Source organism: Haemaphysalis longicornis, unplaced genomic scaffold (assembly GCF_048455015.1).
Source record: "Haemaphysalis longicornis isolate Haplotype H1 unplaced genomic scaffold, Haemaphysalis longicornis Haplotype H1 scaffold_4, whole genome shotgun sequence".
Classification (NCBI taxonomy): Eukaryota; Metazoa; Arthropoda; class Arachnida; order Ixodida; family Ixodidae; genus Haemaphysalis; species Haemaphysalis longicornis.
This window is the reverse complement of record NW_027526361.1, coordinates 46,954,655-46,982,611: the sequence shown is the minus strand read 5'-3', so window position 1 is coordinate 46,982,611 and position 27,957 is coordinate 46,954,655. Positions and strand designations below refer to the sequence as shown.

At 47.6% G+C, this 27,957-nt stretch overlaps 2 protein-coding genes across 5 annotated transcripts in view; one reads left to right on the top strand and one right to left on the bottom strand.

Annotated features, from left to right (window-relative positions):
- Positions 1–57: 57 nt before the first annotated feature.
- On the bottom strand, positions 58–26,865 carry LOC144178642 (uncharacterized). The gene is made up of 4 exons (XM_077706645.1): positions 26,666–26,865; positions 4,740–4,987; positions 2,275–2,360; positions 58–405 (listed from the first exon to the last, which is right to left on the bottom strand). The coding sequence occupies exons 2-4, from the start codon at positions 4,963–4,965 to the stop codon at positions 376–378; spliced, it is 342 nt and encodes a 113-aa protein (XP_077562771.1). The 5' UTR covers positions 4,966–4,987; positions 26,666–26,865; the 3' UTR covers positions 58–375.
- Positions 13,178–27,957, top strand: part of LOC144178639 (G patch domain-containing protein 4) — a 467,686-nt gene continuing 452,906 nt past the window's right edge. Inside the window, exon 1 of one of the 4 annotated variants that reach the window (XM_077706639.1) lies at positions 13,178–13,702. In XM_077706639.1, the coding sequence (XP_077562765.1) occupies positions 13,675–13,702 (28 nt within the window). In that variant the 5' untranslated portion in view covers positions 13,178–13,674. The remainder of the gene's footprint in view (positions 13,703–27,957) is intronic. The other 3 variants (XM_077706643.1, XM_077706638.1, XM_077706642.1) reach the window with 3 other exon arrangements.

Sequence of the window (27,957 nt, the reverse complement as noted above, 5' to 3'; positions counted from 1 at the left end):
TATGCAGGAGATAATTCAACATGCATCAGCACTTTGCGTTTTATCATATATTGGTGATCAGATATGTAAACATCAGTAGCTTTATTAACAAACTGTTTCAAACAGCATTGATAAATTACTGAAAATATAACATGGCCTTCGCAAGTTAAGGGAAGAATCAGCTTAACATTGTTATAAGTCAGTCTTTTTTGTTCATTCCTGCTTGCCAAACATCCAGTCGGTAAAGCTTCCAGTATATGCTTTTTTCTCTCTCTCCAATGGGCTGTGGAGTTAAATGAGTGCAAAATTTCCTGCTTCCGACAAGGTGTGCCTTCTCCTCCACGTCTTCTTTAGTGCCAAAGTTGCCGCCACCCGCTGAAGGTTTTGCTGTTACGTTCACTTGCGCACTTTCGGAGGGGCATTGTTCTGGAAGCAAGGAGTGAAGGTGAGATTCTACAAAAGTCATTTTAATCACTGTTCACTTCACTGGATTTGAAGGGAGGATTAAGGTTTTGTGTTGTGACTCCCATGAAAAATGCTGCCACACCAAAAGATCATAATGTAGGCTCTGAAGAAACTTAACAAACCCAGGGGAGATGAGAGGAAACAGCTAAATGCGTTAACACGTCAGACATGAATGAGAAATTTATAGTACATTCCCTTCCATATCTGACTTAAAGGGGTCATGCAGACAAAATACAAGTTTGTTTTATTCGAAAGATTTCATGTTTTGTGGTGCCCCCATTGCTTGTCTGGAAGCAAATGATGCTTTTTCCAATGACAAATTAATCAATTTAACTTAGAATATTAATTCTCTCGCCTAATCGTGTGTTTTAGTGACGTCTGCAATGATGTCATATGTGCTGGGAAGTTTTGTTTACCGTTAGTCAATCTAGATGGCGCCACCATACCGCAGCGAGCCATTTTCTGCCTTTGTTTTTTGCCGTATTTGTGCCTGGCTTGTTTTTGTTCAGGTAGAAAATAATCATTTCATGAAACATGATGTTCACTCGACAAATACGGTCACGTAAGACACCTTTGCTTATGCCAATCGGCCAGGGTCGTCTGAGACAACCACAAAGCGCCGCAGTGCTGTGCAGCTAAGACAGCATAGTGTGCACAGTACCAACAGCAGTACGCATCGGTACTTTACGTGTACTTTCGTAATTTCCACTGTTTACCCAATTATTCTTACTGCTATAAAAAGAATGTGCCCTAAATGTAAGCCCAAACAGCTCGCTCGGCAAGCTTATAAGCCCTGATAATTTGTGTTTGCTTTTGCCGGCCTCGGCCAATCGCAGAGCTGTCACATATGACATCGTAGGTTCTATTGCGGGAAATGAGCTAGTGCATCGCATCATCATTTCCTTTTTAGATGCGACGCTCAGAGCATTTCTTGTCGGTGGCCCTGTCCTTCCTGCGTGCGTCCGTTGTTGTCCGCGTGCGTCCGTTGTCCGCAGCCACTCTCCCCCTCTCCTCTCCGATAGCGAACACTCTCTTGCGAGGGGCATTGAATTGGATTCGATTGGATTGGATTGACTTGGATTGGATTTGGATTGGATTGGATTAAAGTGGATTGTGTTGGATTGTGTTGCGTCATAGCCGCGGCACTCTCTCCGCGGTCTCGTCTCCTTCGGGCGCGCTGCGCATATAACCGGTGTGCCGCTCTCCAGCGGCCTTTCGGTCGACGGTTGCTCTCCGCTTGCGCTTGAATCCCCCTCAGCGTCGCATTACACCAGGGTTCTCGCGAGGGGAGGTGGGCGTAATTTTTTTCTATATATGTAGCTTATTTGAGCGAAATTAACGTTAAAAGTGGAGTCACTATGATTCTAACGAGGCAATCTTTCGAATTAACCAAACTTATGTTTTTTCTGCGTGGCCCCTTTAAGTACCCAAAGAACAGAAGTGTCGCATGTGAATAGAAAACTTTTTGTAGGCGCCAAATGTGCGCTTCAGAGAAGAGATGGTGACTTAAAGCGATCATGCCCTTCCTTTGCAGTAACGTGTTCTTTGTGTAAATAAATAATGGTATACATCTAATTTTAGCAGCTGGAATTGCACCAGCCATCTAGCGGGCTGCTTGTATGACTTGAAATGTTTAGGGCCACATTTCAGCAACAAAAATGCATTGAATCAGTGCGAGCCGTTGTTTGTAGCCCACTGTGATCCAGAAAAAGCTGTATACGTATAAAATTTGTAAAATAAAATTTGCCTGTATTTATAAAGCTACGTATAAAATTATGGCACATGCACGTGCATGGAAAAACTTCCAGGTGAGTGTTGAACGCTACGTACAGTGTTGAATGCTGATAGGATGGGGCTATCCCGAACCACTGTCGTCACATTTCTCCTTACACCGTCTAAGAAAGTGCCGATGCGATCTGCAAGCAAGTTCATGGCAAAAAATTAGTACAGCTCAGTCATCACGCTACAGGTCTCCCGAAAGCATGTTTCTGCTCTAACAGTTAATTGTGTACAATTTTTTCCTTATATTAAACCAATTGGACTTCTGTGTTGAGAAAAAAAAAAACAGGAATAATGAAAGCTGATACATAAAGAAAAAAGAGAAGGGGGGCAGAAGGGAAGGGTATGGTTTTGGTGATTCAGTCCTTTACAATTCTTTTCCAGACTTTTTTTTACTTAGGTATTGCACTGGTAACTCAATGTTACACATGCTCTGAAACCCCATATAGTAAAAAAAAAAAAGACTACAGTGTCGTTATGTACACTGACAAGGGTGGAGCTCTCAGTTATGCCCGTAAAAATTTCAAGATTGCATCCATTTCAGATTGTGAAGTAGTTCTGATTGCGGGGCAGTTGATGCATGCAAACTAACTTGCTTGCCTTGCCTCACGTCCGTGTCGTCTGCCTTCAGCCATCCAGGGTTTTCTTGAAGCGGACACTTTTAATTGGGCAAAACTCGGCATTCTGCTCGAGGTGTTTGCATTGATTAAGTGCGTATTTTTTCTTTGTTCTTCAGCCTGAGATTCTTTCCACGCCTCACATACTTCTTGTCCCCATGGTACATTTGTCACTCCAATAAAAATGTCATTGGGAAACAGAGATACAGTAGTCTTTCGTTAAGACGGTGTAACGTGCACAATGCAAAAAACGTCCGCTTAAGGCAAATTTTCAATAATACGAAAAAAATTTTGACGGTCTCTTCGAATTCGTCTTTACGGGAGTTTGCTGTCTACTAAAAGGATTGGATAAGGACAGAAACAGGAGGCAGGATGTAAATGCACATAAATTGGTATAGGACAATATAGAAATAGTACAATGGGCACAGGGCCAAGTACGTCTGTCTCTGCGAGGAAGCATGCACTGTGTGCTTTCACATGCTCGGGCTGTTTTTAAGTGCAGAGCACCTTGGGAACTGGCCTTGTCGTCACAGCTCGCTCGCAGGACCCAAGTAGGGCCGCGTTCCGTTGTAGCGGCTGTCGTCGCAAAGGAACCTGGAGGCTTCGTAAGCCAAGCGGCTTATATACCGATAAGCGTCCGAAACTCGTGAAGCACTGGCGCTTGTCATACATCTCCCCGTTGTTTAGTACGTGCAAGCAAGGAAAACTGCAGATACATTTGACCGGCAGCGCCCATGTTCATTTAGTTAGGAACGCTCGTTGGGTTGGTTTTAAAGACGATAGTCTTTCTTGGGCTACTTAAACCCAGAAATTTTGGTCTGTCTGTATGTCTGTCTGTCTGTGCGTCTGTCTGTCTGTGACTCGATTCAGCCACCCGGCCAAAGCAAAACAATGCCTGCGCAATAGTCTTGTATAGTCACAGCTAAATCTGCCCGTCTATGTCCGGTGTAATGTTCATACTTGTTAACATTGTGGAAGAAGAACATGACATTACGCAAATATGAGACAACATATCAATACAGAAGTGATATTTGCAGTGTTTCTTTATAAAAAAAATCAAACATGCTTGATTTTTGCGAAATTAAATACTTCATCAACTGCAGAAAAAGAATTCACTCCGCCGTCGCCTGCTGTCGCCCGTGCCATAGCTTCTGGCGCCATTTTAAGAAATGGTTCCACTAGATAAATTCCACGTTCTGCTTGCAACGCACGTGGAGTAGGGAAACGCGGTTCTATAAACGTTGAAGTAAGGCGCCTCGTCTAACACGCGTCTTCGCCGTACAGCAGCGTTCGCATCGAGACACCCGGTTTGGAGCAGTGGAACGCGGGAAATTTAACATTATTTAAGCAAACCTTTGGCGTCTTTACCTTGGGAGGAGCGCGACGCAAGAGGAACAACATGAGAGGTGAGCGGGAAAGCGAAGAGAGGCATTTACTTCGCAAAAGCCTTTAAAGACTATCGTCTTTTGACGGCATTTGCAACGAAAGGAGCAGATACGCGGCCAATTTTTTACGATAGCAAGCGAAAAAAGTGGCAGTGCAACGCCGGCACGTGCGGGAGGAAAAGCAAGCACGGAAAGAACAGAACTCCCGCTGGCGCAGTTTCAGGCAGGAGGCGCGCGAACATGTGAAGGCGGGCGGAAAATTCGGATTGCATGGGGTGGTAGCAGCGAGCGGATAACGGCGCTACATCCCATTACGGCGAATCACTGCTCTGCACTTCCGACAGCTTTTACGTTGAGTGCAACGGCTTTAATTTTTAAAAATAGAAGCTTACTCTTCCCAAGGGCATTCGAAACTAGGACTATCAAGCACCCAGAGAGAGTGCTTGTGCTCCATCCCACGAGCTAAATATAGGCTTAGTCCAACTATATGGGAGGCATGAAGAGAGGTACTCACTCACGGCGCTGGCGAGGTCGTCGGACACCCTGGAGAAGACCATTCCGAATGCCTGATCCACGTTACCGCTTAAAGTCTTGTTGAGCACCCTCTGCCAGAAGCGGGCGTCGCCCACGCTGCTTATATCTTCGCTGCGTCTTACGCTCCTGGCACCAAGGACAAGGGAAACTGACAGCAGTAGGAAAAAGAGCACACACGTCCTGCCGCTGTGCTTGTGGGGGGCCATACTTCCTGTACGTCTGCGTTTGCTGCAAAAGAAATTACGCATTTCTTAAAACTTAAGTGATATCGGTGGTCTTGCAGTTTGAGATAGGTGGACTAAGTTTTTCTTACTCTGCTAGAGATCGTGCACTAATAATCTGCGCTTATTATATTGCTCATTCACAGCGTAGCATTTAAATTCTCCGTAAAATGACCTTGCTGCACAGTTAAAAATAAAAAAAATTACACCATCTTCCCGCGAGGGGAACGATGGGGTAGCTGCGACGCATCGGCGGTTGCCGTTGCGTTTCCGTTATGTTAGCGATGTCAGCGTGTGGATTGCTGTTGTTGTGTATCCTATTTACGCAGCCTGTTCACCCCCGATGCGTCGTATCTACCCCATGGTTCCCCTCGCGGGACGATGGTGTAAATTTTTAACCGAGCGCAAGCTGCGCGCTGACCGCACTGACGCACAGATGACGCTGCGGTGAGAGCGGCGGAGCGCGCAGCTGCCGCGGCGAGGAGAATGGGGGAGGGACGCGGGACAAGGCGAGTTAAAGAGATGCGTTGCATCTAATAGGTAATAAAGTCCTTGCTTGCTTGGCTGCAAACCGCGCTCGAAAGTGGTAGAACTCGATTATCAGTTGAACCGGCAGTCGTTTTTCTTTTTCGGGTGTGCGGACTGACGTGATAGACAGGGTACACCGTGACCATGGCGCGTGCTACGTCAGAACCATGCGGCCGACAAGTGCGGTACGCGATGACGACAAGCACACTTCAACCCTGGGCGTTCCAGGCCGTAGCACCGCCGTTTCTCTCCCTATCAGCAAGTACATGGCACGTGCAGCGGTTAGGTCCGCGCTACCGGTGAGAGAGGAAAGTGACGGCAACCGTGGTCTGTGCATTCTGGGATCGCTGCTCCGTGTTACGGTATAGTCCCGAGTTAGACATAACACTGACTGACAGCACAGTTTTGCTAGACATCGCCTGCTTTTTCGCTCAAAAGTCGATCCGACCACTTAGAAACCCACTAAAACCATCGGAGAAAAAGGACATTCGCGGACAGCAAAAAGTCAAAGTTGGATATGAACACTTTAAAAATACTTTGCATGATTCAAAACAGTTTTCTACAGCAGAGCTATACACCTCAACCCCACAACGGTTTCATCTCTGTCACTCTGTGGGCAAAAACGCCAAGGCCTATAAGACGCCGAGCGCATGCGTCAGGCATACAGCACAGAGCTCGGAATTCGTTTAAGGGAACCACAAAGCAAGCATCGAAACTGCGTTATGGATGACAAGGCGCCTGTGAACATGGAGCCCCCCCCCATGTGTTCCTGGAAGATTATGTTTACGGACTATCTTTGAAGGCTAAGCAAGACTCACAACAATTCTTGCCCAAGACGCCGAGCGCATGCGTCAGGCTAGCCAGGGCCATGGGCATCGGCTGGGGGAAGGCGCAACGCCCCCCCCCCCCCTTCCCCCCTCTCCGAGCCACCCCAGTAAGATTTCCCCGCCTGTAGCCTTCTCCCTCTATCCTCTCAATACAATTGGTTTGCCCCCCCCTCAATACAAAAACCTGCCGACGCCCATGGCCAGGACCCAGCATTATCCTCATCTTGGGACACACTTTTGCTGCTGAAATGCTGTTACACGCGTAGCTAAGCCTACCAGAGTTGACCGACTAAAACGCATAAACAGCAAAATGGCGGCTCCCATTAGCCGTCGCAGAGTAAAATGTCTCGTAATGCGACCTGACCAATGGTCATGGCGGCGGCACGGAACAATAGGAGAAAAAAGTGCCGATACTCTGTCTCCTAGCTAGTGACACTAGCCGAGCGCAAGCGACGAGCCCGCCGAGACGACGAGAAACATTTCAATCCCTCCCCCATCACCATCTGCAGCGGTTTACAGTAACTTTGCTGGACATCCACTTTCGTAGGGCGGGATGGTGACCAATTTTTTTTTGTGTGTGATTCATTGTCAAAAGTTACTGCCCATGCAATTGAAGCTGATAGTGTCCATGGCTTTAGCCTTGTAGAGCAAGTGATAAAGTTGAAGCGACCCATGGAACCAAGTTATAGCCTTCATTATCAGATGCGCGAAAAATACTTTGCTTTTCATCGAATAACTCAAAAGTAACCACCTCTTGAAAACTGCGATCACCTGAAAACTTCATGCCTGATTTTGCGAACACTATGCACTGCGTACGGATTTTCTTGAGCACTTGCAACCTCATTTCTCATTTTGCTGCTTCTGTAGAGCTCTCGGTAAAGCCCCCAGAGTAACTCCTGGGGCCATCTTTGTTATGGTAGGGAGAGCGACCAAACCCTACTACACTCGCATAATTTCTAAACTACGCATGCCGAAGGACTGGTTTTTTTAAATTAAAAATTACGCCCACCTCCCCTCGCGGGAACCCTGGTGTGATGCAACGCATCTCATGGGGGGTTCCATTGGCGTTTTCCATCGTATTGATTACACTTATAGCAGGGATTCTCACGCGAATGGGAGGTGGGCGTAATTTTCCATTTTCGCCATGCAATGCGCACGTATGCTCAGGAACCGTCGCATCAAGCAATCGTCGAATACTGCGAGAGAGTGCAAGCGTAACGCGGACGACCGTCGACTGAGACCGCCGGAGCGCGGCATGCCGCTTTATATTCACAGCGCCCGAAGGAGAGGAGAGCGCGGAGAGAGAGGGTACTGCACATGCGCAGCGCGCGCAGCGCCGCCCACCGGCGCCTAGCAACGGAGTGAGAGCGCGCTGCGCCAACCCGCAGCTGTTTGGGAGAGAGTGTTCGCTATCGGAAAGAGGAGAGGAGGAGAGGCGCAGCTGTGCGGACAACGCCGGACAGACGCAGGAAGGACAGAGGGGCCAGCATGAGATGCGTTGCATCTAAAATTTTACGCGAACAAAAGCCGGAACTTGCAAGGACGTCACCTTCCCAAACAGTGGAAAACATCCAGAATTGTCTTGATACTCATACCCGGCAAGAAGATCCAGCGTGAAAATCTCACGTCATGCACCTCTCTCACCTCTATCCTCGGAAAGCTGGTGGAACTTTAGCCCGTGATCCTCAATCAGCTCAATAATCATATGGACAACAACCTCTACGCGCACTCTATGGTGGGCTTCGGACACAGGCTGTCCGCCCAGGACATTTTGTCTAGACTTTGACATCAGATCATTGATGGCGGCAGATGCTCGGACCTGACACACTTTGGATAGGCTTGCCCTGCCACGACGCCATGTATAGATCAGGTAAGTAATCTGATCGTAGAAAACTAAGCCTAATTTGCAGCGGAGTTGTTATAATTCCCCAGTTTCCTTTTCTTCTTTTTTTTTTCTTTTGCTCCTGTAGGACGACAAAAGCCGCTTTCCTCCGTCTCACTTCGGCACACACTTCGGCCATCAGTTGGCCTCCGGCGCTTCTTAATTTTATATAAAATGGCGTATATACTGCCCCTGCATGTAAGAAAACATGTCTTCCCAGCAATGCGTTTGTGTTTAGAAGTGAAGCCGACTTTAAAACGAGTTGTACTTGTAAGCTTGGTCTTTGTAAGTTGGCTTTGTAAGCTGGCTTGTGCGTTGCGCAGTGAGGCCTACTGACAGGAGAGAATACCTTCACTCCCCGCGAACCCAGCCGAAGGAGACCACCGACGACGATCGGTCCGCAGACACCAAGCGTAAGCGCGATGTTCACCGGGACCACGAATCATAGGCCTACAGGCTCACTCATGAGTGCGCTTACACACCACTACTCTTCTCTTAGGAGTGAGTGGTGAGTGAGCTTCACCATCGTTTCGGGCGGGCGAGTGCGACTGAGCGTCGCTCGCGGTGAGCCCCACTCGCCATTCGCGAGTGTGAGCGCCCCTGTGCTCAGTTCCACTTACAAACTCGTGAGTGGCGCTCGTGAGTGGCACTAGTGTGTCTTGATGCTCGCGCGCTCCGGTGCGCATCGAGGCACTACAGTAAAGGCTAAGGCCCCTGGTACCAGCAACTATAGTGAGTGGATCGGCTGACACTATCCCGGCTCATTGATTCTCTGAAGCACACGTTATATACTTTGTAAAAAAGAACGTTGCTACTCGGAAAGATATTTTAAAAACGTTGTTCAGGGCGAATCTCGGAGAAAGGTAAATAAAATAGGGGATCCAGGAACGAACTTTAATGGCTATTTACTGGAGAAACCGTTTCAAAAATATGCGCAATATTATGCGCAAAATAGCCGTAATAAGAACACATACACATTCTTTAAAAAAACTGTTCTTAGCGATCGTGAAGGAAAAAAAATGAATAAAACGGGATCAACGAACCATCCTTAAAACATAATTACAAAAGAAATCCTTTCCAAGAAATTGAGTCCATTTATGATTATGCTTAATCAACTGTTCACTTTGTTGTTATTGTTTCGTTTTTCAGTCAATAATTGGCACGCCAAAATTTCTTTCTGTATCAAAATCGCCCTGCAGGGAACAATTCGGGTGCCTAACATTCCATGTGCCAGAGGCTTAAGAAGGGTGTTGGAAGGGAGGTGGGGGCTTAAGACAATAGATGATGATGATTGTTATGACGACGACGACGATGATGATGAAAAAGATTTTGTAAATCTAGAATCAAGAGTGCGTTTTTTCGGTGTCTGAAATGTGAAATGAACAGTTTCTATACAGAGGTCGGCCCTGCCTTTGCCAAGCGAACCTTGAATTGAGCGTCATTTATTTTAAGTTAGAGCGCTTTATCGATTTTATACATCCTATATAATTTAACAGGGTTATTATGTCTAATGTTAGGGAAATGCAATCGTACCCTCTACCTATGCACTCTAACTGCACTTGCAGGCGCCTTTACGCGTGATACAATCGGCATCGCGAATAAAATTACGGAAAGGAAATTATTTATCCGCTCTTACAGCAACAGCAGCACTGTTGTCAGCTTTGGAATTTCTGTCTCGCCAACATGCACCTTACGTACAACGGCAATTTCTACAAGCAGATTTTTGGTACGGCAAGGGGGGCAGCCATCTCGGCCACAACAGCGAACATCGCTATGGAAGCCATCGAGAGCAATTAGCTCAGGCCATCTTCCAACCGCGACGAAAATATTCCTGAGGTACGTGGACGACTGTTTCTGTGTCATAGACCGGAAGCACACGCGCACTTTTCTGGACCACCTCAACGCCATTGAACCGTCAATTAATTTTACTCTTGAGGAAGAGACCGACGGCTGCCTCCCATTCCTTGGTGCCATGGTAACCCTCGCTCCGACTGGCCTTACTTTCGGCGTCTACCGGAAGCCTACGCACTCGGGAAGGTACCTGGATTTTAATTCAGTGCACCCAGCCAGTCACAAGCGCTCCGTGGGGGCTTCTCTTTTTTTGCTCTAAACGAAGAGATGACCAGAATCGAAACTGATCTGCAAAGAAACGGCTACCCACTTTCGTTTATTAGGAATACGTGCAAAAGATTGGCACCAACGAATGAGCCTTCTTCCGGGGAAAGCGGGAATAGGGAAAACACGAAGCGAGCCCCTGTCCCGTATTTGCCAGGGCTTGGGCGCCTCACGGCGTCACAATTGCGCATGTCCCAACGAGCAAGATACGGACTCAGCTTGTAAACGTGAAAGACCAGCTGCCTCGCAAAAAGTTCCCGCGCGTCGTTTACGAAATTTCCTGCGCCGACTGTTCATCAGTTTACATAGGCGAAACGAAAGACTTCACGAGACGCCTGAAAAACCACCAGAATGACGTACGGAAGGAAAAAAGTATTAACGAACGCATTCGCCGAGCATGCGAAGGAAACTGGCCATCAGAATAACTAGAAGGAAACAAAGATAATGACAACGGAAAAGAATGTATCAACCCGTCGAAACCTTGAGTCACTAATCATCCAGACAACGTCCAACAGGCTTAACAGGAACGATGGAACTTTGGATCCTATCTATACAAAGTCACTGAAAACACTGCTGAGTGCTACATAACCCGGGGACGTCCACCCGGTTGCTTCAGTGTGAACAAGGGAGCCGTAGTGCTCCCGAAAGGTCATTTGTGTATTTTCACTTTGGTCAGGGACCAGTAAACCATTTCAAGCATGTTTCCTGACCAGACGGTATGCCGTCAGACCCTCGACTACAGCAGCAGTACTCTAGAGGTAGTAATTTAATGTGCCAGTATAACAATTTACAAGAAGAAAACAAAACAAAGCAAATTGGGAATGAACTTGAAGTAACGATTAGCCTTGGCAGTTGGGTCACACGTTCTTAAAGAATGAGTCTTATTCGGCCTGGCGCATCGGACCGCTCCACCAGTCTGTTTTTTCACAACCATGATTTGCTGATTTGATTATTTAGCCCTCTTATTTCTCCGACTAAAGAAAAGTAAAACACAACGTTACCAACAGGTTACACCCCCTGGGTATCTTGCCAGCATTGTCTCCTGCAGCAGATCCGAGGAAGTCTTCATCAACAAGCTATGCGCAGATGCCGCCTACACTCCTCGCATTACCCAGAAATGGACAAGATGCCCCAACACACACCCACGATGCCCCTACTGCAACACTGACGCCAAATCAGATCTCCACCACCAAACATCGCCCAGAGAGCCCAACAAACATGAATCCCATAACACTACAACATGAAGGCCATACTGGATTAGACGCATCTTTATTACGAACAATTGCCGCTTTTGCAGTTAAGAGTGGTCTGGCGCGAGTGGTCTAACTGGGGCCGACCCCGGTGAAGACTTTCAGGCCCCCATAAGAAGAATCCCATGACAAGAATACGGCCCTTGATTAGTAATCCCCTTCCTTCCATCCATCTCCCCACCGTACGGCTCACACCCTCCTTGCTCCAATAAAAGAATCAATCAATCGATTTATTTATTTATTTATTTATTTATTTATTTATTTATTTATTTATTTATTTATTTATTTATTTATTTATTATGGGGGTTTACGCGCCGACGCTGCACAGGTGGTGAGGCGCGCCGTAGTGGAGGGCTCCAGATTAATTTTGACCATTTGCGCATCCTTAACGTGCGCCGACCATGTTTTGTCTCATCGTGCCAAGACCGGGGGGAGGGAGGGGCTTGAGCTCCTGCCGTATGCCTACATCATGGAGTTTCATACTATATTATGAAGCTCTATGGCTGATATGACCGCACACCGAAAGTCTGTGTAAATATAACCCAATAAAACGTGATGTTATTCTATTCTTTACGTTCCGTAGACTTTGTATTGTGTTGTAATTATCTGTCGTGCTTTATTCAACGATTCTCTATCACAATATTTATTGGAGGAATTGGTGGCAGTGCAGTCTTTTATATCGAAGCTGTGCATCGCTCGTTCGTATGCATTGCTTCTCCTTGTGGTTTGTCAGCAGGCTTGTTCATCAGAATACGCTTTTCGCCGAATCTTGACACACGGGCGTTCTCGTTTTTTGCCGCCATCAGAAAACGGCCGCAGCAGCAGGGATCAAATTGGCGTCCTTGGGCTCAGCAACACAACGCCTTAGCCATTGATCTACTACTGTGGGTTAATCACTAAACCTAATTAACACGGTTGAATTACAAGTTTTACCCGCTGCGGTGGCTCAGTGACTAAGGCGTTGCGCTGCTGAGCACGAGGTCGCGGGTTCGATTTTCGGCCGCGGCGGAAGCTTTTCTGATGGAGGCGAAAAGAAAAAACGCCGTGTGTACGAGATTTCGGCGCACGTTAAAGATCTCCAGGTGGTCAAAATTAATCCGGAGCCCTCCACTACGGCGCGCCTCATCGTCTGCGTTGCGCAATTCAATCGAGTTACAAGTATTCATAAGCCACAGAAGCTGTTTAGCGCTGCTTCCCTATCGGTAACTATCGTGCACGACGGCTTGTAGACATAGGCATGCGGCGGTGCTGTTTTTTTTTTGGTCGTTCCGTCGTCTTTCATCACTGCTTCCGGGGTTTTCCCAAACGCGGGCAAAGAGCCGTCTGCTTGTTCTTCGTCCCCACAAGAAAACGGTTTCCGTGGTCGGTAATTGTAATGGCTTGCAATCCTTTTCAGGTGCAAGCGCTCGGGAGCTGCCTGCCGCAACGCCCGCCGGCGATACGATGACGGGGTGAAGTTGCGTTTTCTGCCCGATGCCGGTGCTGGTACTCCGCCCGCCACACAAAAACGCCTCGTCACGTTCGTTTAGACAGCCAGTTGCCTTCGCTCACAGAAGATTCTCGGTCGCTCCGATTATCCGCGTTCATGTGCTTGGATTGCGGGCCGTTTTACGTGGTTGTCTGCGTGGAACGTCGTGCAAATTGTTGGGCATACGTTCCTCAATGGGTGTGCGAGTTGTGCTAATGTGTAGCAGTAACCGAGACCTGATTCAGGCCATTCCGTGTGGACTAAACGACGATTGATATCCGTCGTTGGCGCTGCGCACTTTCCGTCGGCATTCGCTGCCCTCTAAACTGCGGTGAAAAGAACTTTCCTGCTGCTTGTGGCCTTCAAAAAGTGACAACTGGTTAGGCTTACCATTTCCAAACCGGATGTTGATGGGCAAGTTGGCCACAACAAAAATTTTCTGCGTCGGGGGCTGCAGTGCGCGTAAGGTCTGCTTTCGTGTCAGTTTGCAGTGATGATGGAGTTGACTGTATACGTGAGGGGCCACTTCAAGGACATGTTTCTTCGTGCTTATGCTTTGACTGAAGATAATGATGATACAAAGACTTTTCTGCGGAAATTGTATGCCGCCAGCTGGCTCGAAGGATGGATCAGCATGGAACCAAGATTGCTGGTAAGCTCACTATTTAAACCGTCATTTTCCATCAAATCGAAACAGGGGACCTCTTTGATTTTCCTACAGGCAAGAGTCCGCCATTCGTTTTTCCCGTGTAGCTCATTCGTTTGTCGTCATTCGTTTTTCTCGTGTCACTTCCGGCGGGGCCAGATCGTCTTTTTTTTTTGGTCGAGCAATCTGTGACTCCCCGCGGGCTGCCAGAACCGCCACGACGTCCGTGTTCTAGCGGCCAGCTGGCTCCAGACTGGAAGCGAGCAGACGACATTTAACAGACGACAAAATAAGATTGACTCATGCCGTGCGGCCAGTTTCAACGTAACATTGCAAGTTTTATTCTATTGGATTTTAAGGTTTAAGGTTGCTTTTTAATTGACGCGCAACTTAACTTTTCACTTTCCACGCAAGCACAACATTTCTCTTAATTAAATCATTGTCTTTTGATACACCACATTCTCGTTGCAACGTGCGGCCTCTTTTTTTTTTTTTGTCCGGAAAGTACGATGAAAGACGGCAGCTTTCCGCTTCAGCTTCCGCTCATTTTCAGTTGTGTTTGTGTTAAACATGCGTAGTTTTTTTCAAAGCTCGTAGACGAGCTAGGGGAGCGTTCCGACGTTAGACGGAGGCGTATGCGTGTTTTTCTTAGTTCACGTAGGTGTATTCTCGCGCTAACATGGGCTGTCCGTACGTGAAGACTTTAAGTGAATGTTTTCCTTTGGGCACCTGCAAACGGGGCCGGCTGCCCATCAAGAACGGCGTCGAAAAGCGCATCAAAAGAACTTTCGATTTGATTTGAGGCGTACATCCTCATTTCAATATACGCGCATAACAACCCGAGAAACAACCTGGGAGGACACGCAAACAAATCGGAAAGCGCGGGATGTTCCAGCGAATAAAATAATTAAGTGTTCCCAGTAATCGTGACGATTTCGCAAGTCGAAAATGAATGAATGTGCAGTGATGGCAAAAAAGCTCAGAAATTAGTCGGTGTCACCACGTCATCCTCGCTTTCAGCTCCGAGAAGAGGCCCGACCGGAACTAGCGCATCGATGAAAGCAGTGATAGCGCGTCTGGGGTCGTCCGACGTTTTATGAAGCGAAACCGTAGCAGAGGAGAGAAAAAAAGGCTGCTCCCTTCACTGCCAGCTGCTGCTGGGCTTGCCGGTGTACACCTAGGCGATTGATCTACATTGACGAAACTTCCTGTTTGAGAGGAAACTTCTGGTAGCCCGCTGGCTGACAGAAGATAATAGCTGCAGTAGCTGCTGGAAACGGGTTGAGCAAATAGCGAGCTTTTTATGGCTGCAATTTTCGCACATTGTTGTAAGTCGTGTTCCGTGGCTGCCTTTGTGAATTACCCTAATCTATGTCAGCAAATAGCAGTGTCGGTACTTGGGAAGCTTTTGTAACGGCAGAGGAGACCTCTGTATTTTCTTTTGCGACTCGAAAACCGGTTACTGCGGCCGAAAATGGAACTCGCAAACTTTCGCCGAAACTGCCATGGAACATAGTGAACTGCCAGCTATAACGCCGGTGACACCGGGAAATGGCGAAGTTGGGATTTGAGAGCAACGTCATTGCGCCGGATGAAGTGCTTCCTGGGCGGCGCGCAGACGCTTCGTCACTGGTGTCCAGATACCGAGTCGTTTTGCGCACCTTCGCTTGGAGGTTGCTCCTTTCTCAGCAGCACCGCTTCGCGAACGCGAGCGCTTTACCTGCACGAGAGCTATTAAAACGATAGTTTTAAAGACAATAGCCTTCTTGGGCTACTTAAAGGGACAGTGAAGGCAACCAACAAGTTGGTTTCAAACGATAGAATGACCCTCCCAAAAATAGGTTAAAGGGAACTGACAAAAAAATTTTGCATCATGGATTTTTTGTTGCAGTAAGCAGTTAATGACCTACCTATCACGTGTGGAAACCTCATTTGCTTCAGCGTGCGACGGTTGCTTAATGAGAGACGTTTTTAATGCGGCCGGTCGCAGTTTCAGTTTCAGCGGGTGCCGCGAACCGTGGGATTTTGTATAAACAAAGTTGTCCACGTGACCGTCGGACGGATATCACACAGCAGCCGTCGAATCCGCGACGTAGTGATCTCGTCAGCCGCTTAATTAAAAAATTAGCAGTGGCTTAGCTCGGCTATGCCAGGATATACGTAGCGTGAGCTAAGGTTCAGCACTCGTACTCCAATTGGATTGGATTTCAATCCAACACAACTCAATTTAATCTAATCCAATCCAAATCAAATGCAATCCTATCCAATCCAGGCCAATCCGATCTGATCCGATCCAAACCAATCCAATGTTTCTCGCGCTTGCGCAGAACGGCCCTTCACGGCACACGCGAAACCGCTCAACCTCGGCCAGTGTAGCTTACGCTACAAAAGCGACCGTGGACGTGTCACACGCAGGCGCTGAGAGTGCAAATTGCTGCCGCGGCTAGAGAACGACGCGCGACGCTCGAGACAGTGGGCGGGGAGACGCACGCGGGAGCAGCCGGGCGGTCTCCCTACAGGTCTGCCTACTGATGTGTGATATGCTTGATACTGCGACGGATATTCGATTGCCGTTCTCGTAAGCGGTGCAGATGACGATTTTTAATGCAACCAGCCGTCGCATCATTAACTCCTTTCTCTTAGGTGCTGCCTGGTTAGGGCCTTGAGTCCCATTTCGTGCAGCGGTAACAACCTATCACTCGAGCTACCTGCGCCGGCCTGCGCAGCGACCGTGCGGCTCGCTCAGTGCGCTTTTCGTGTCCCCGGCGCGTTTTTGCATCCAGTGTAATAAAAATCAATAGAAATACGAGTGGCCGGAATCGCTGTAGAACTTACGTCGCAGCCAGCTGCCCGATGAGGCAACGAAATACCGGCGCCTCCGCCGCCAACGATCGGATCGTTCGTTGCTCGACAGTACGGAAGCGGCCGGCAGTGCGGAAGCGGACAACAGAAACTCGTGACGTGTTTGGATGTTGTTTATTTACTTTACATACAGGGAATGTCGAATGCGCGAGGCCCTCCGCTGGCTGCTCGGTTGCGTTTTGTGCACTTTAAAATTGATTTTAATATGTTCTAGGCTGTATTTGCCGCTGATATTTTGCAGAGGATGTGCATGTATGTGTGTTCACACCGGTATCTCGCCTTCAAAATTGTGTGTCAGTACTCCTTTATTACTGAGAAATCACTGATTAAACGTGACGCAAACAGCGACTGCAGCCTCTGTTTGCGTCACGATAAACCAGAAGCAAGTGAGGTAGCGGTGATATATAGCGGTATATCAGCTGAATACAGGGTGTTGCGACGATAATTGGAACACTTTTAAAAATTTTCCTGAGCGCACCGCCGCTCTGTTCGCGCTCAAACTTGCCACGAAAGTCGCAATTTGTGGTTTATTTTGTGAGAACAACGATGGTACTTACCTGTGTATTCTGAAAATAAATAAAAAACGATTTTAGCTTATGGGAAAATGGCGGCTGATTTGGACGTGCGAGCCAGCGCTAGTTGATGTTGGAACGACGGAACCACCTGCAGAGTGAAACGCACGTTTGGGATTCCCATACGGAGCCAAATGATGCAGCAGACGATCAGAAAATGCACCTAGAAATGTGCTAGCAGACGATCAGAAAACCCGGTTTTCGGGCTCGTACGTCCAAATCGCCGCCATTTTCCCATAGGCGAAAATCGCTTTTATTTATTTTCATGCTAAACAGGTAAGTACCGTGGTTGTTCCCGGTGTCAAACAAAATAGACCAAGAAATGCGACCTTCGTGTGAAGTTTGAGCGCGAACAGAGCGGCGGTTCACTCAGGAAAATTTTTTAAAAGTGTTCCGATTACCGTCGCAACAAACTTGCAACGCTACCACACACACCGGTTTGGTCAGTTTCTGCCAAATCAGTCGTGCTTCCCAGAACTCCCACGTCCTTTGCAGCTCCGGACCACAAAGCAAAATGTTCCTTCATTAAACCAGTGATCAGTATTGGCGCTTTTCTGAAAAATCACGTATCTTCCTTTTGACGCGCCGCTAATGTTGGCGTCGAATCAGCCGTTCGCAGCTCGCGCGCTTTCTGGAAAAGCGGTATGCCGCCACTCTAAGATTAGACGAGTAGCGCCATCCAGCGGCAGTAAAAAAAAACGTTTCGCACGCCACTTCCAGTGCAAGTTGCGCAGTATAGCCAGTGGCGGCGGCACCGGTCTTCACATTTTCGCTGTATACCTCATTTAAAAAAAAAATACGCGTAAGAGTAGAATACTTTCGTGTTCTCAGTGGGCAAATATATCGATCTATAGCAACTGTATTTTGACTTCAGTTTCACGCGATTCAGCTTTTCGGCCAAAAAGTTAGAAAGTATACATATAGGCAAGACCATTCGAAACCACATAACCTAGCGCAATACATCATACCTGTCAACGCAGTTCAGAAAAAAATAAAACATAAGCGTATTTGTGGCACGGTATCAATACATAAATGACATTTGCAAATAAAATACACATTGAGCACAATGTTTCGGTCCCAAAATCAAAAAACAAAAAAACAAAAGAACGTTCCCACCTGACGCTAGGCCTGGCGGCGGCATTCCAAGAAGTCCCACAATAGCGAAATGTTTAATGGCGCGCGAGCATTGGAACGCGGTAAAATTGAATTGACTGGCCTGCTGAGCCCAAGGACGCGGGATCGATTCCCGGCCGCGACGGACGCTTTCTGATGGAGGCGAAAAGCGAAAACGCCGAAGTGTTCGAGATTTCGGAGAACGTTAAATATCCCCAGGAGGTGAAAATTAATCCGGAGAGAGAGAGAGAGAGAGAAAAAAAAATTCTTTAATGCCGCCGAAGAGGTCAGCCCTGCATAATGCTGGGCTTGAGATGGTTGGTGAACATGAGATGAGGGTTAAATGCTAACATAAAGAATACAAATAAGTAAAAGAAAAACGAAAGTCCACCAGACGGACACACGCACACACATAAAAAAACGACAGAGGCAGCTACAGGCTGGAGTTGAGTCCAGAGTCTCTAAGAAAACGCACAAGAGCTTTAAAGCCCCGCACCGCACTGTCTTCGCTGTTCCGGGGGCCTAAGAAGTCCTCCAAGCTGAGAGTTCTCGCCCGTAATAAACTTCGCGCTGTCATTCGCGCCGAGTTGAAACGGAGAAAAACAGAACAGGTGTTCAGTGTCTTCTCGTACACTGGAGCTCTCCACTGCGGTGCGCCCCATCGCCTGCGTAGCGTCGGCGCGTTAAAAATCACAATCAATCATAATTGAATTGGCTGGAGCAAACCTCCGCCCTGTTTATCGTGGGAGGAGAGAGGCGGGAGGGTAGAGAGGAAGAAGTGGGAGGGAATCGGAAGAGAGGCATTTACGGGGCAGGGGCGCCAGAAGGCGACATTTCCAGCGATGTGAGCAGATACAGCTTCTTGGGCTATCCTAAAAAAATTGCTCTGTCTGTCTGTCTGTCTGTCTGTCTGTCTGTCTGTCTGTCTGTCTGTCTGTCTGTCTGTCGGTCTGTCTGTCGGTCGGTCTGTGCGAGTGAACGCGAAGGGTGAGGGTGAGGGCATGGTGAGTGTGAGCGCAATGAGCGCGAGTGGTGAGGACGAGTGGTGAGCGGGAGAGCGAGTGAATGCTTGAGGATAAACTTTTTTTTTAGCGAGTGCCAGTGAGTGTCGTCCAGTTTTATCGAGGTAGTCCCCGAGTACCGTTAAACGGATAACGCAAAGCGTCGGCGAGGCTGAAATTCTGCTGAACGCTTACCCGGCGCGACGTTGTGGTTTGAGCGAGAGTTTGTGGGCAACCAATAACCCCGAGAAAACCTCCGCTCATCATCCACCTTCACAGCGGAAAGGGGTACTGAGTTTCAGGATTTGCTCACGGACAGGCTGGCTACACTCTAAATAGGAGCTCTCACATCCAGCGCGAGCAGGGCAGTCGCAACGCGCCACAGGAGGCAAGGCTCAGTCCTCTCACCTTATATATTCTATGAAGCGATGCTATGTTTTCCCGAGAAAGCAAACGGCATCGAAACATCATACATATCCTTTAGGCCTGCGACATCATCCTCTGTTTTGCCGGGGATAGTGATGGTGAGACTCTATGGAAACCCGGCAAGCCAATAAAAATGATTGTCGTGTAACTCCTCAAGGGCTAGTATGGTCAGTACAAAAACCGATGTACCACTCGATCAACAACCAATTACCAATTACCCGCCAGCTGACGACACGAGACCACCTTTACCTTTAGCCCGATTGATCGCTACGCCAATGGCCAACGCATTCCCAACCAGAGGTCGGCAGACTCACTCATGAGTCCACTCACTCAGACTCATTTGGACTCAAACTCACACGTGAGTTTGAGTTTGAGTGAGCGCGAAGCTAGTGTAGCATGGTGAGTTTGAGCCTGAGTGATTTTGAGCCCGGCTGAGCTTGAGTATGCCTGAAACCGAGTGATTTCCGAGTCCATTTTTAGTTTTGAGTACATTTTGAGTTTGAGTACACTTTGAGTTTTGAGTACACTTTGAGTTTTGAGTACATTTTGAGTTTGAGTACATTTTGAGTTTTGAGTACATTTTGAGTTTGAGTACATTTTGAATCTGAGTACATTTTGAGATTTGAGTACATTTTGAGTTTTGAGTACATTTTGAGTTTGAGTACATTTTGAATACTGAGTACATTTTGAGTTTGAGTACATTTTTAGTTTTGAGTACAAGTTGAGTACTGAGTACAATTTGAGTACTGAGTACATTTTGAGTTTTGAGTACATTTCTAGTTTGAGTACATTTTGAGTTTTGAGTACATTTTGAGTTTGAGTACATTTTGAGTTTTGAGTACAAGTTGAGTACTGAGTGCTTTTTGAGTTTGAGTACATTTTGAGCTTGAGTACATTTTGAGTTCTGAGTACATTTTGAGTTTGAGTACATTTTGAGTTTTGAGTACAAGTTGAGTACTGAGTACAATTTGAGTACTGAGCACATTTTGAGTTTTGAGTACAAGTTGAGTACTGAGTGCTTCTTGAGTTTGAGTACATTTTGAGCTTGAGTACATTCTGAGTTTCGAGTACATTTTGAGTACTGAGTACATTTTGAGTTTAAGTACATTTTGAGTTTGAGTACATTTTTAGTTTTGAGTACATTTTGAGTTTGAGTATATTTTGAGTTTGAGTACATTTTGAGTTTTGAGTCCGAGTGAGTTCTGAGTTTTGCGCTCACTGTGAGTTTGAGTTTTTGTGAGCGCAGATGTGCTGCTCAGTATTGAGTCTGAGTTTGAGTGAGTGGGGATCCGAAAAAAAAAATTTGTGAGTGAGTTTGAATGAGCCGCGCCAACTTTGCCGAGGTATGTTCCCAATATGCAGTCTCAGAATCCTTAACCGACACGTACAGGCCGGGAAACAATAAAGAGGTACTTGACACTCAGGGATCACTCAACATGAACCTCTATCGCAGACCTCAACCGGACGAAACATTCCACGATACCCAGTTTCTACCCGAATGCGAAATCCGCATAGTTATTCATGTGAACCATTGCCTGGGAACACTCACCCAGAATACAAGCAAGAACGTCGCCAAGAAAGCGCCAAAGCCCTCTCACAAGCGCTTTGCGAACGCCAAGGACGTGCATAGTCTGCGTGGAAAAGCGGCCGCATGCCGCTCTCGCGACCCTATGACTGTGGTCTCAACCGGCCAACAGGGACATTACTGCCTCCGGCACGGTGCCATCGGCTCTATCGGGATTTAGGAGAGGAGCTGGCCATTGCGCTAGCTTTGGCATCTTGCACAGCAAAGTTCGCAGTAGGTGAATCAGTCTGCCGTACACAAGTATACGCAGAAGGGCGCTCGTCGCCCGAAGCCTCAAGTTATCGCTCAGCCTGGTGGTGCAGATCAGATGGGGGCAAATTCTATGGGCACCGTGGCACTCTGGTCTGCGGGGTAATAAGACAGCTCACGATGCGACTAGAGGTCTAGCCAGCCGTCATTGCGTCGAACAGCCATTGCGCAATCTGCGTCTTCTCCGGCAGGGTAAGGACCACGTGGTGTCGTACTGGCAACTTCTCCAGCTCAGTCGTCCAAGCAGGGCTCGCTACATTTTAGATCTAAATCCCAAGACAAGTGGCAGACTGCAGCCTGGCGAGAAGTCGCACACATTCTTTGACCCGATAACGTACGCGCAGCCAATTGCAAGCTATTACCAGGCAGGGCGTATCTCCACCATACAGTATGATCACGCCCCTGTAAATGTATTCTGGTAGCCAGCCGTATACGAGACGAGATAACACCTCCATTCCGCCTAATGACGCTGCCTAGACCGGATGATTCTTTGCCGCCGTTGAAGAAGGCAGGGGATTTGAACCCTCTCACTTTACTTCCCTCCTGCAACCACCTCGACAACGATAAAGTTTAATTTTACTACTACGGCAGGATTCAAAACCTTAAAAAAGTGCAGCGTAGCCTTTGTCACATGCTCAAATGTATAGCTTGTATTCACTGACGAAGCACGCATGGAGGCAACCATGTGAGTGTGCCGTCGCTGGTTACGTCGGGCTCCGCGGGATGGCGCTACTTGTCCGTACTAAGCACATGATGTGTGTTGGATGTTCAAACTCTACCCGCCGAACGAAAAGTAAGGCCTCGACTCCAACGTGAGTGCGATTAATAACATCTCTGTTGATACCACCGTTGCGAATCGGGTTGAAACGGAGCAGACGACGCACGGCGGTGTATTTTTTTTCTTCGACGTGCAGGCGCAGTGTCACAAGCCGCACCATGTCCGTGGCCGTTTCCAGTGTTGCCAAGCGAAGAAATTGACAAATAAACTTTACAATACCACGTATACCGTTGTTCACTTGTATCATACATAAAGCGTCATACGCTTTTCTCATGCTTGAGCAAGGCCCGCTGTGCGCGTTGACTGAGAGCTTCAGGTCATATAGAAACGTCAAAGTAGCGCCGAAGTACTACCCCCCACCCTCCCTCTCCTGTTGCAACAAACGCACCAAAACTTCCGACATCCCTGAGAAGCGTCCTCTTTTCGGGTTGGCGTGGCGTTCGGCAATGAGCCATCACAATGGCCGGAAAGGCGCGCCCTTGCAGTTTTGTGGATCACGGCGAACGCGTGACAGACCCGGCCTACTTCCTATAGGTCACCCCTTATTGGCCATTTATTGCGAAAATGCCTAGGATTTCCATTCAGGCCTTACAGTGCGCTTTGCCGCAACACTGAGAATCGTGGTCTATAGGCACATTCAGTGTGTGCGTTCGTGGGTTAACTTTCACTTTGTGTGCGCATTTAATCCTCGGTTGATTACAGTGTTTAACGCGCCGACGTAACGCAAGTTATGAGGCGCGCTGTAGTGGAGGGCTCCGGATTAATTTTGACCACCTGGGGATCTTTATCGTGCGCCTAAATCTCGTACACACGGGCGTTTTTGCTTTTCGCCTCCATCAGAAAAGCGGCCGCCGCGGCCGGGAATCGAACCCGAGTCCTCGTGTTTAGCAGCACAACGCCTTAGCCACTGAGCCACCGCGGCGGGCTCGCATTTAATCCTCACTGCAAAACTCGTCTGAAATAGCAAGTCCAGCATGGGGCATCCTCGATTTACCATTCCTGGGTGGTCCTTGGGCAGCCAGAGGACTGCGTTCGGAACGGAAGTCCCGTAGGAATACATGGGAAAAATCGAGCTCCGGACTGCGTCTCCGCCAGTCCGTGGACCATCGAGGACTGGTAATCGAGGATGTCTATTGCTTACCTCTTACGCTTCTTTGAAGAATCTTCTTTTGCGGAAGAACAACAGAGTTACCATAAATCGTGCCGCAAAGTATACAAATACAGAGATTTCGAGGACTGGTATAAAGCCACATTGCAGATTTGATGTAACTGTGACGGTTCGGTGAGGCTGCTAAAAAGGGAACACGGTGTTCTCGCTCCATCAGCGGTTAAAGAACAAACTAGGGCACTTCTGCCAAACGGTAAAAAAAAATAGATTACTTAAGTTGAACTACGCTTTGCAGCAGCTAATAAGGGTTTGACCAACTAAATTTAATTTGCGATATTTTTTTAGGGGGTTTAAGTTGCGGTAAAAACCCATGAAGAGAAGAAGGAATACAGTCAAACCCGGCTATAACGAACCGGGATAGAGCGAATTATGCTATATGTCGAACAAAAATAATTCAGTTACGGAAATACATGGGAAACGTATTCCTTATAACGAAGTTCACATCGGATATATCGAACTCTGGGCGCCTAGAATGTCCGCCGAAATGCATGACCTCGGAGCGGCGATTGAGATGTGGATTGGCCGCGACCACGGAGCAAGAGCGGCGACTGAGACATTCCGCCTCGCATGGAGCGATGTGACGCCTAATACCTTCCGTAACTGTTTCCGATGCACGGGACTCGCGACGGAACCCGCCCAGTCAGCGAGTTCGGACCAAGACAGCAGCATCGGTGAACGGTGGGAAGAGCTCGCCAACGTTCCCGATGATGTCGCGAGTGAAATCCGTCCGACGTTTATAATGAAGCGCTTTCGGCAGTCGATGTGCTCCGCCAATGCTTCTTAAATTTTTGAGGACGTGGACTCGAACTGGTGCAAACAATGTTTCTTGTAGAGAATGCTACGCTAGTTGAAGCCGCCAAACGAAAGTGAAAACAAAAATCACCGGCTTTTTTTTTTTTGCAACGTGGGCAGTTAAGGCGGAAAGTAGCTTTGATACTTGCAATAAATGGATTATTTTGGTATGGTAATGGCTACTGTACTGTGTTCGTTTCTGCCTACGCCGATGGCGGAGTTGGGGAGGCGGCGGGGGGCTCCAGCGGATTGCGAACTCGTAACAATAAGCTCGTTATAGGCGGGTTCGGCTATATCGAACTATTGGATATATCGAACTAATCGCGGTGCATATTGAAGTTCGCTATAAACGGGTTTGACTGTACTCCGGAGACTTCACACGAACACCTTTCCTCAGCCAACTTGGCTACATGTACCCCACACAATTGCCACATGTATATTCTGCCCTAACCCATCTACCCTCACACAGATGATCTTGGTGTGCGCACACAACCCAGCCCTCCCACCTTTACCCACTTCCCTTTCCCTCCGTGAGCTGTGGGAGAACCTGACGACCAGCGCCGGCTTGGATTCACAGCAACTCCTGGTATCCAGGGCTGAGACAGCACGGTCGTCCCATGGTCTCCTGGACTGAAGGACCACTCCCACATCAATAGGCCCGAAATAATTTTTTTCCTCCTCCACGTCTCGCCGTGTGCGCGAAACAGTTTAGTCAGAATTTGGCCTTCTTCGATGTCTCGAGCCAAGGCCAGTACTGAGATTAGGCGCGTCTAAAGGGTCCTGTGCAAAAGCGCCACAATTATCTATCTCCCCATCTGCGGCAGCCACTTTTCTCGTCTGTGGCGTTCCTGACAAAAAACCTAGGAGACATGCCAGCCCCACATATCTAAAAAAACGCGATTTGTTATTTGGCTTCAAAACAAAGTAGCCCCCGCGCTGTCTCGCGGAGCTCAATTAGATAACTACTTCCGGTAGCACTCAAACACACAGGGACAACGGTTGACCACCTTGCTTTTAACTTCATTAAAGTACGATGGGCGGTGTCAAGCCTCAGACCATCTATTCCGACTTTGCAGTTGGGACCATTTGTTCCTACTTTGGAGTCGGGACCGATTTGTTCCGGAACCATTTGTTCCGGGACCATTAGTTCCAGCGCCATTTGTTCTACAACCGTTTTTTCCGCGACTGGGCCATTAAATAAGCAACATTTGCTGCACCGTGGCGGCTGGAGGTGCTTTGAGAAACATCAGGCAAATACATTGAAAACAATACATGAATCTGCAGAGGAGAAAGACGGGCGGATCGTTCAATTTAGGAGGATGAGTGACGAGAACATTTTGCAGCGAAGCCATCTATGTATGTGTGTGTCTTATTCCGTGGGATTTATTTGTGCCGTGGCCGTCAGCAGAATAATCTTCACGGCAAAGCCAACTTATTCGAGAGTGCTCTAGAGCTCATAATCTACTGTAGATATCTTACACAAAATCACAGTTCCGCTTAGACAATTCCATTATTACGTCGTTTCATTTAAGTGTCATAATATACCAGTTGACCCTTAAGTGTAAACAGTACAGTATTCTACGCATGGTTGCGAAAAACAACCTTTACTCATATTTTTTGAGACTATCCTGAAGCAAGTATTTTACGTTGGACTGTTAAAATGACTATACAATCGCAGAAAGTTTTATCCATGTATCACGGATGACTATCAGTCGCGTTTTAATCACAAATAACAAGGCAACCCCGGCGCACCAGAAAGCCTCCGAGGAATGAACAGCTCCATGTTTGTCCGCTATTTCGCTTGGTAGTTAGTCTTTTTGTCCTTACAAGCTTCAATAGATCAGTTAATTCAGAATGATGCTAAATCTCACTAGGAGCAATTGTACATGTTCTTCGTTTCTTGCACTCATTAGCACGTTCGTAAATAAAGCATTGTCAAGTTACAATTCTGAGTGCATTTTTAATTCATTTTGCAATACCGTATTCACTGGTATTTTAGCAGCTCCACTGTCCGGTTAAGTGAGCATGGCTAAGCGTGAACCGTTGTTTAGTATCTGTCTTGATTAGTATTTCTTGCATTCTTTTCAATCTCCCATGTGCCTATATATAATGGTCAGTATTGAACCGTTCGCGTAAGCGAAACTGCTGATGTCTCATCGTGTGCGTCTTAACAGGAGTTAAGACGCACAATCAATATACCACGTGCCTATAGAATGGTCAGTATCGAATCGTTCGCGTAAGTATAACAGCTGATGTCCCATTAACAAGAGTTAAACTCTATCAATCTCCCACGTGCCTATATAATGGTCAGTATTGAACCATTCGCGAAAGTGAAACTGCTGATGTTCCATCGTGTACGCCTTAACAGGAGTCGAACTCTATCTGCGCACAGAAAAACTAAATAAAAACAAAGCATGACTCACCTCGATGGCACGGCGCGGCTTATGCTTCCGAACAGCAGAGCGTGAACAATACGAACGGTTCAATCCGAGGCCCGGAGTTGGGATGCGTAGGAACAATTACATCCTACCGTCTTTATACGGAGCCCTGGCATGCTTCACTGGGTCCGGTCGGTCGCTCGTGAGGGCGAGGGTCTCCTCGTCAAGGACAAAGTCGCGGGTTCACTTTCAGCGAGACAGCGCCGTCAGCGCTCCGAGCGAACGCGTCACTCGAGCTCTCGCGTTTCCTCCTCAAAAACAAGGCTCCCCGTGTTTGACATCCTTCTGTTTGCCGCCACGAGACGAAGGCAAATGCGAACACGAGCACCAACCACTGTGCACGCTACAAGGAGGGGGACAGCGGAACGCGATGAGCGTGCCATGCAAGCATGCATAATTCGTTCGAACAATGAGTAAACGCGACATACACGGAAGAAGTGTTTATAGCCTCGAAAGCAGGCGTCGATCTGTTCTTACTAAAGATGATAGTCTTTTTTTTTTTTTTGGCTACATCAACGCGAAAGCTTTGGTCTGGCTGTCTGTCACTCGATACAACCACGTCTCCAAGAATACGCGAAAAAAAAAAAAACGCTTGAACTGGACAGTTTCACATTACTAAAAGTGCTTCAGTGGGTCATACATGTCCTCTAGTTATTCAGCGCTAACGAAACCTCACGCGTATTTGAGGCAAAATATAAGCATGCATAACCGAGAGCACCACAGTTCTTGCATCGATATATACACGTTGGGTAGGTGTTTACGATAGCAAATTTACTGTTGGCTGATTTTTTTTAGGTGTCCATTGGGACTCATGAATAAAATTGTTTGTCTGAATTTTTCGAAATTCGGTGGCTTCAAAGGCGGGTAAATTCCTGTGAGATACAGGAAAAGAGCTTCCCTCAGCGTAGGTGAAGACCGAAGCTCTCCAAAGCTTGTGGAGAAGGGAACGTCGAAGTCGTAGACATAAGCGGCGGTGTGCTGGTTTCCTCGTTCCCCTCCGGGCCCTCGTGGCCTAGAGTCCAAGTAATACTATGCGTCTCTTTCATGGGGGAAGGTAGAAGCTTTCTGAAGCTCTTTGGAATTCTTCCTGTCGCACAGCCTGTTCCGAGTCTATGATTAGAGATCGGATATTTAGACAAAATGCCGATTTTTTTGTCGAGTCGGTATCATGCCTATTAAACATATAGGATGAACTAATAGAATTGGAACATTTTTATCAACTGTTGGTGGTGCCTATAAGTGCCTGTTTAGAGGTACGTGCCTATATTGTCTTTTTC

Coding starts and splice junctions, on each gene's coding strand:
- LOC144178642 (XM_077706645.1), bottom strand. CDS start 4,965: ATGGCCCCCCACAAGCACAGCGGCAGGACGTGTGTGCTCTTTTTCCTA. Junction 2,361..4,739: donor CGACCTCGCCAGCGCCGTGA/GTGAGTACCTCT, acceptor ACTTGCTTGCAG/ATCGCATCGGCACTTTCTTA. Junction 406..2,274: donor TCCTATCAGCATTCAACACT/GTACGTAGCGTT, acceptor CCTTGCTTCCAG/AACAATGCCCCTCCGAAAGT.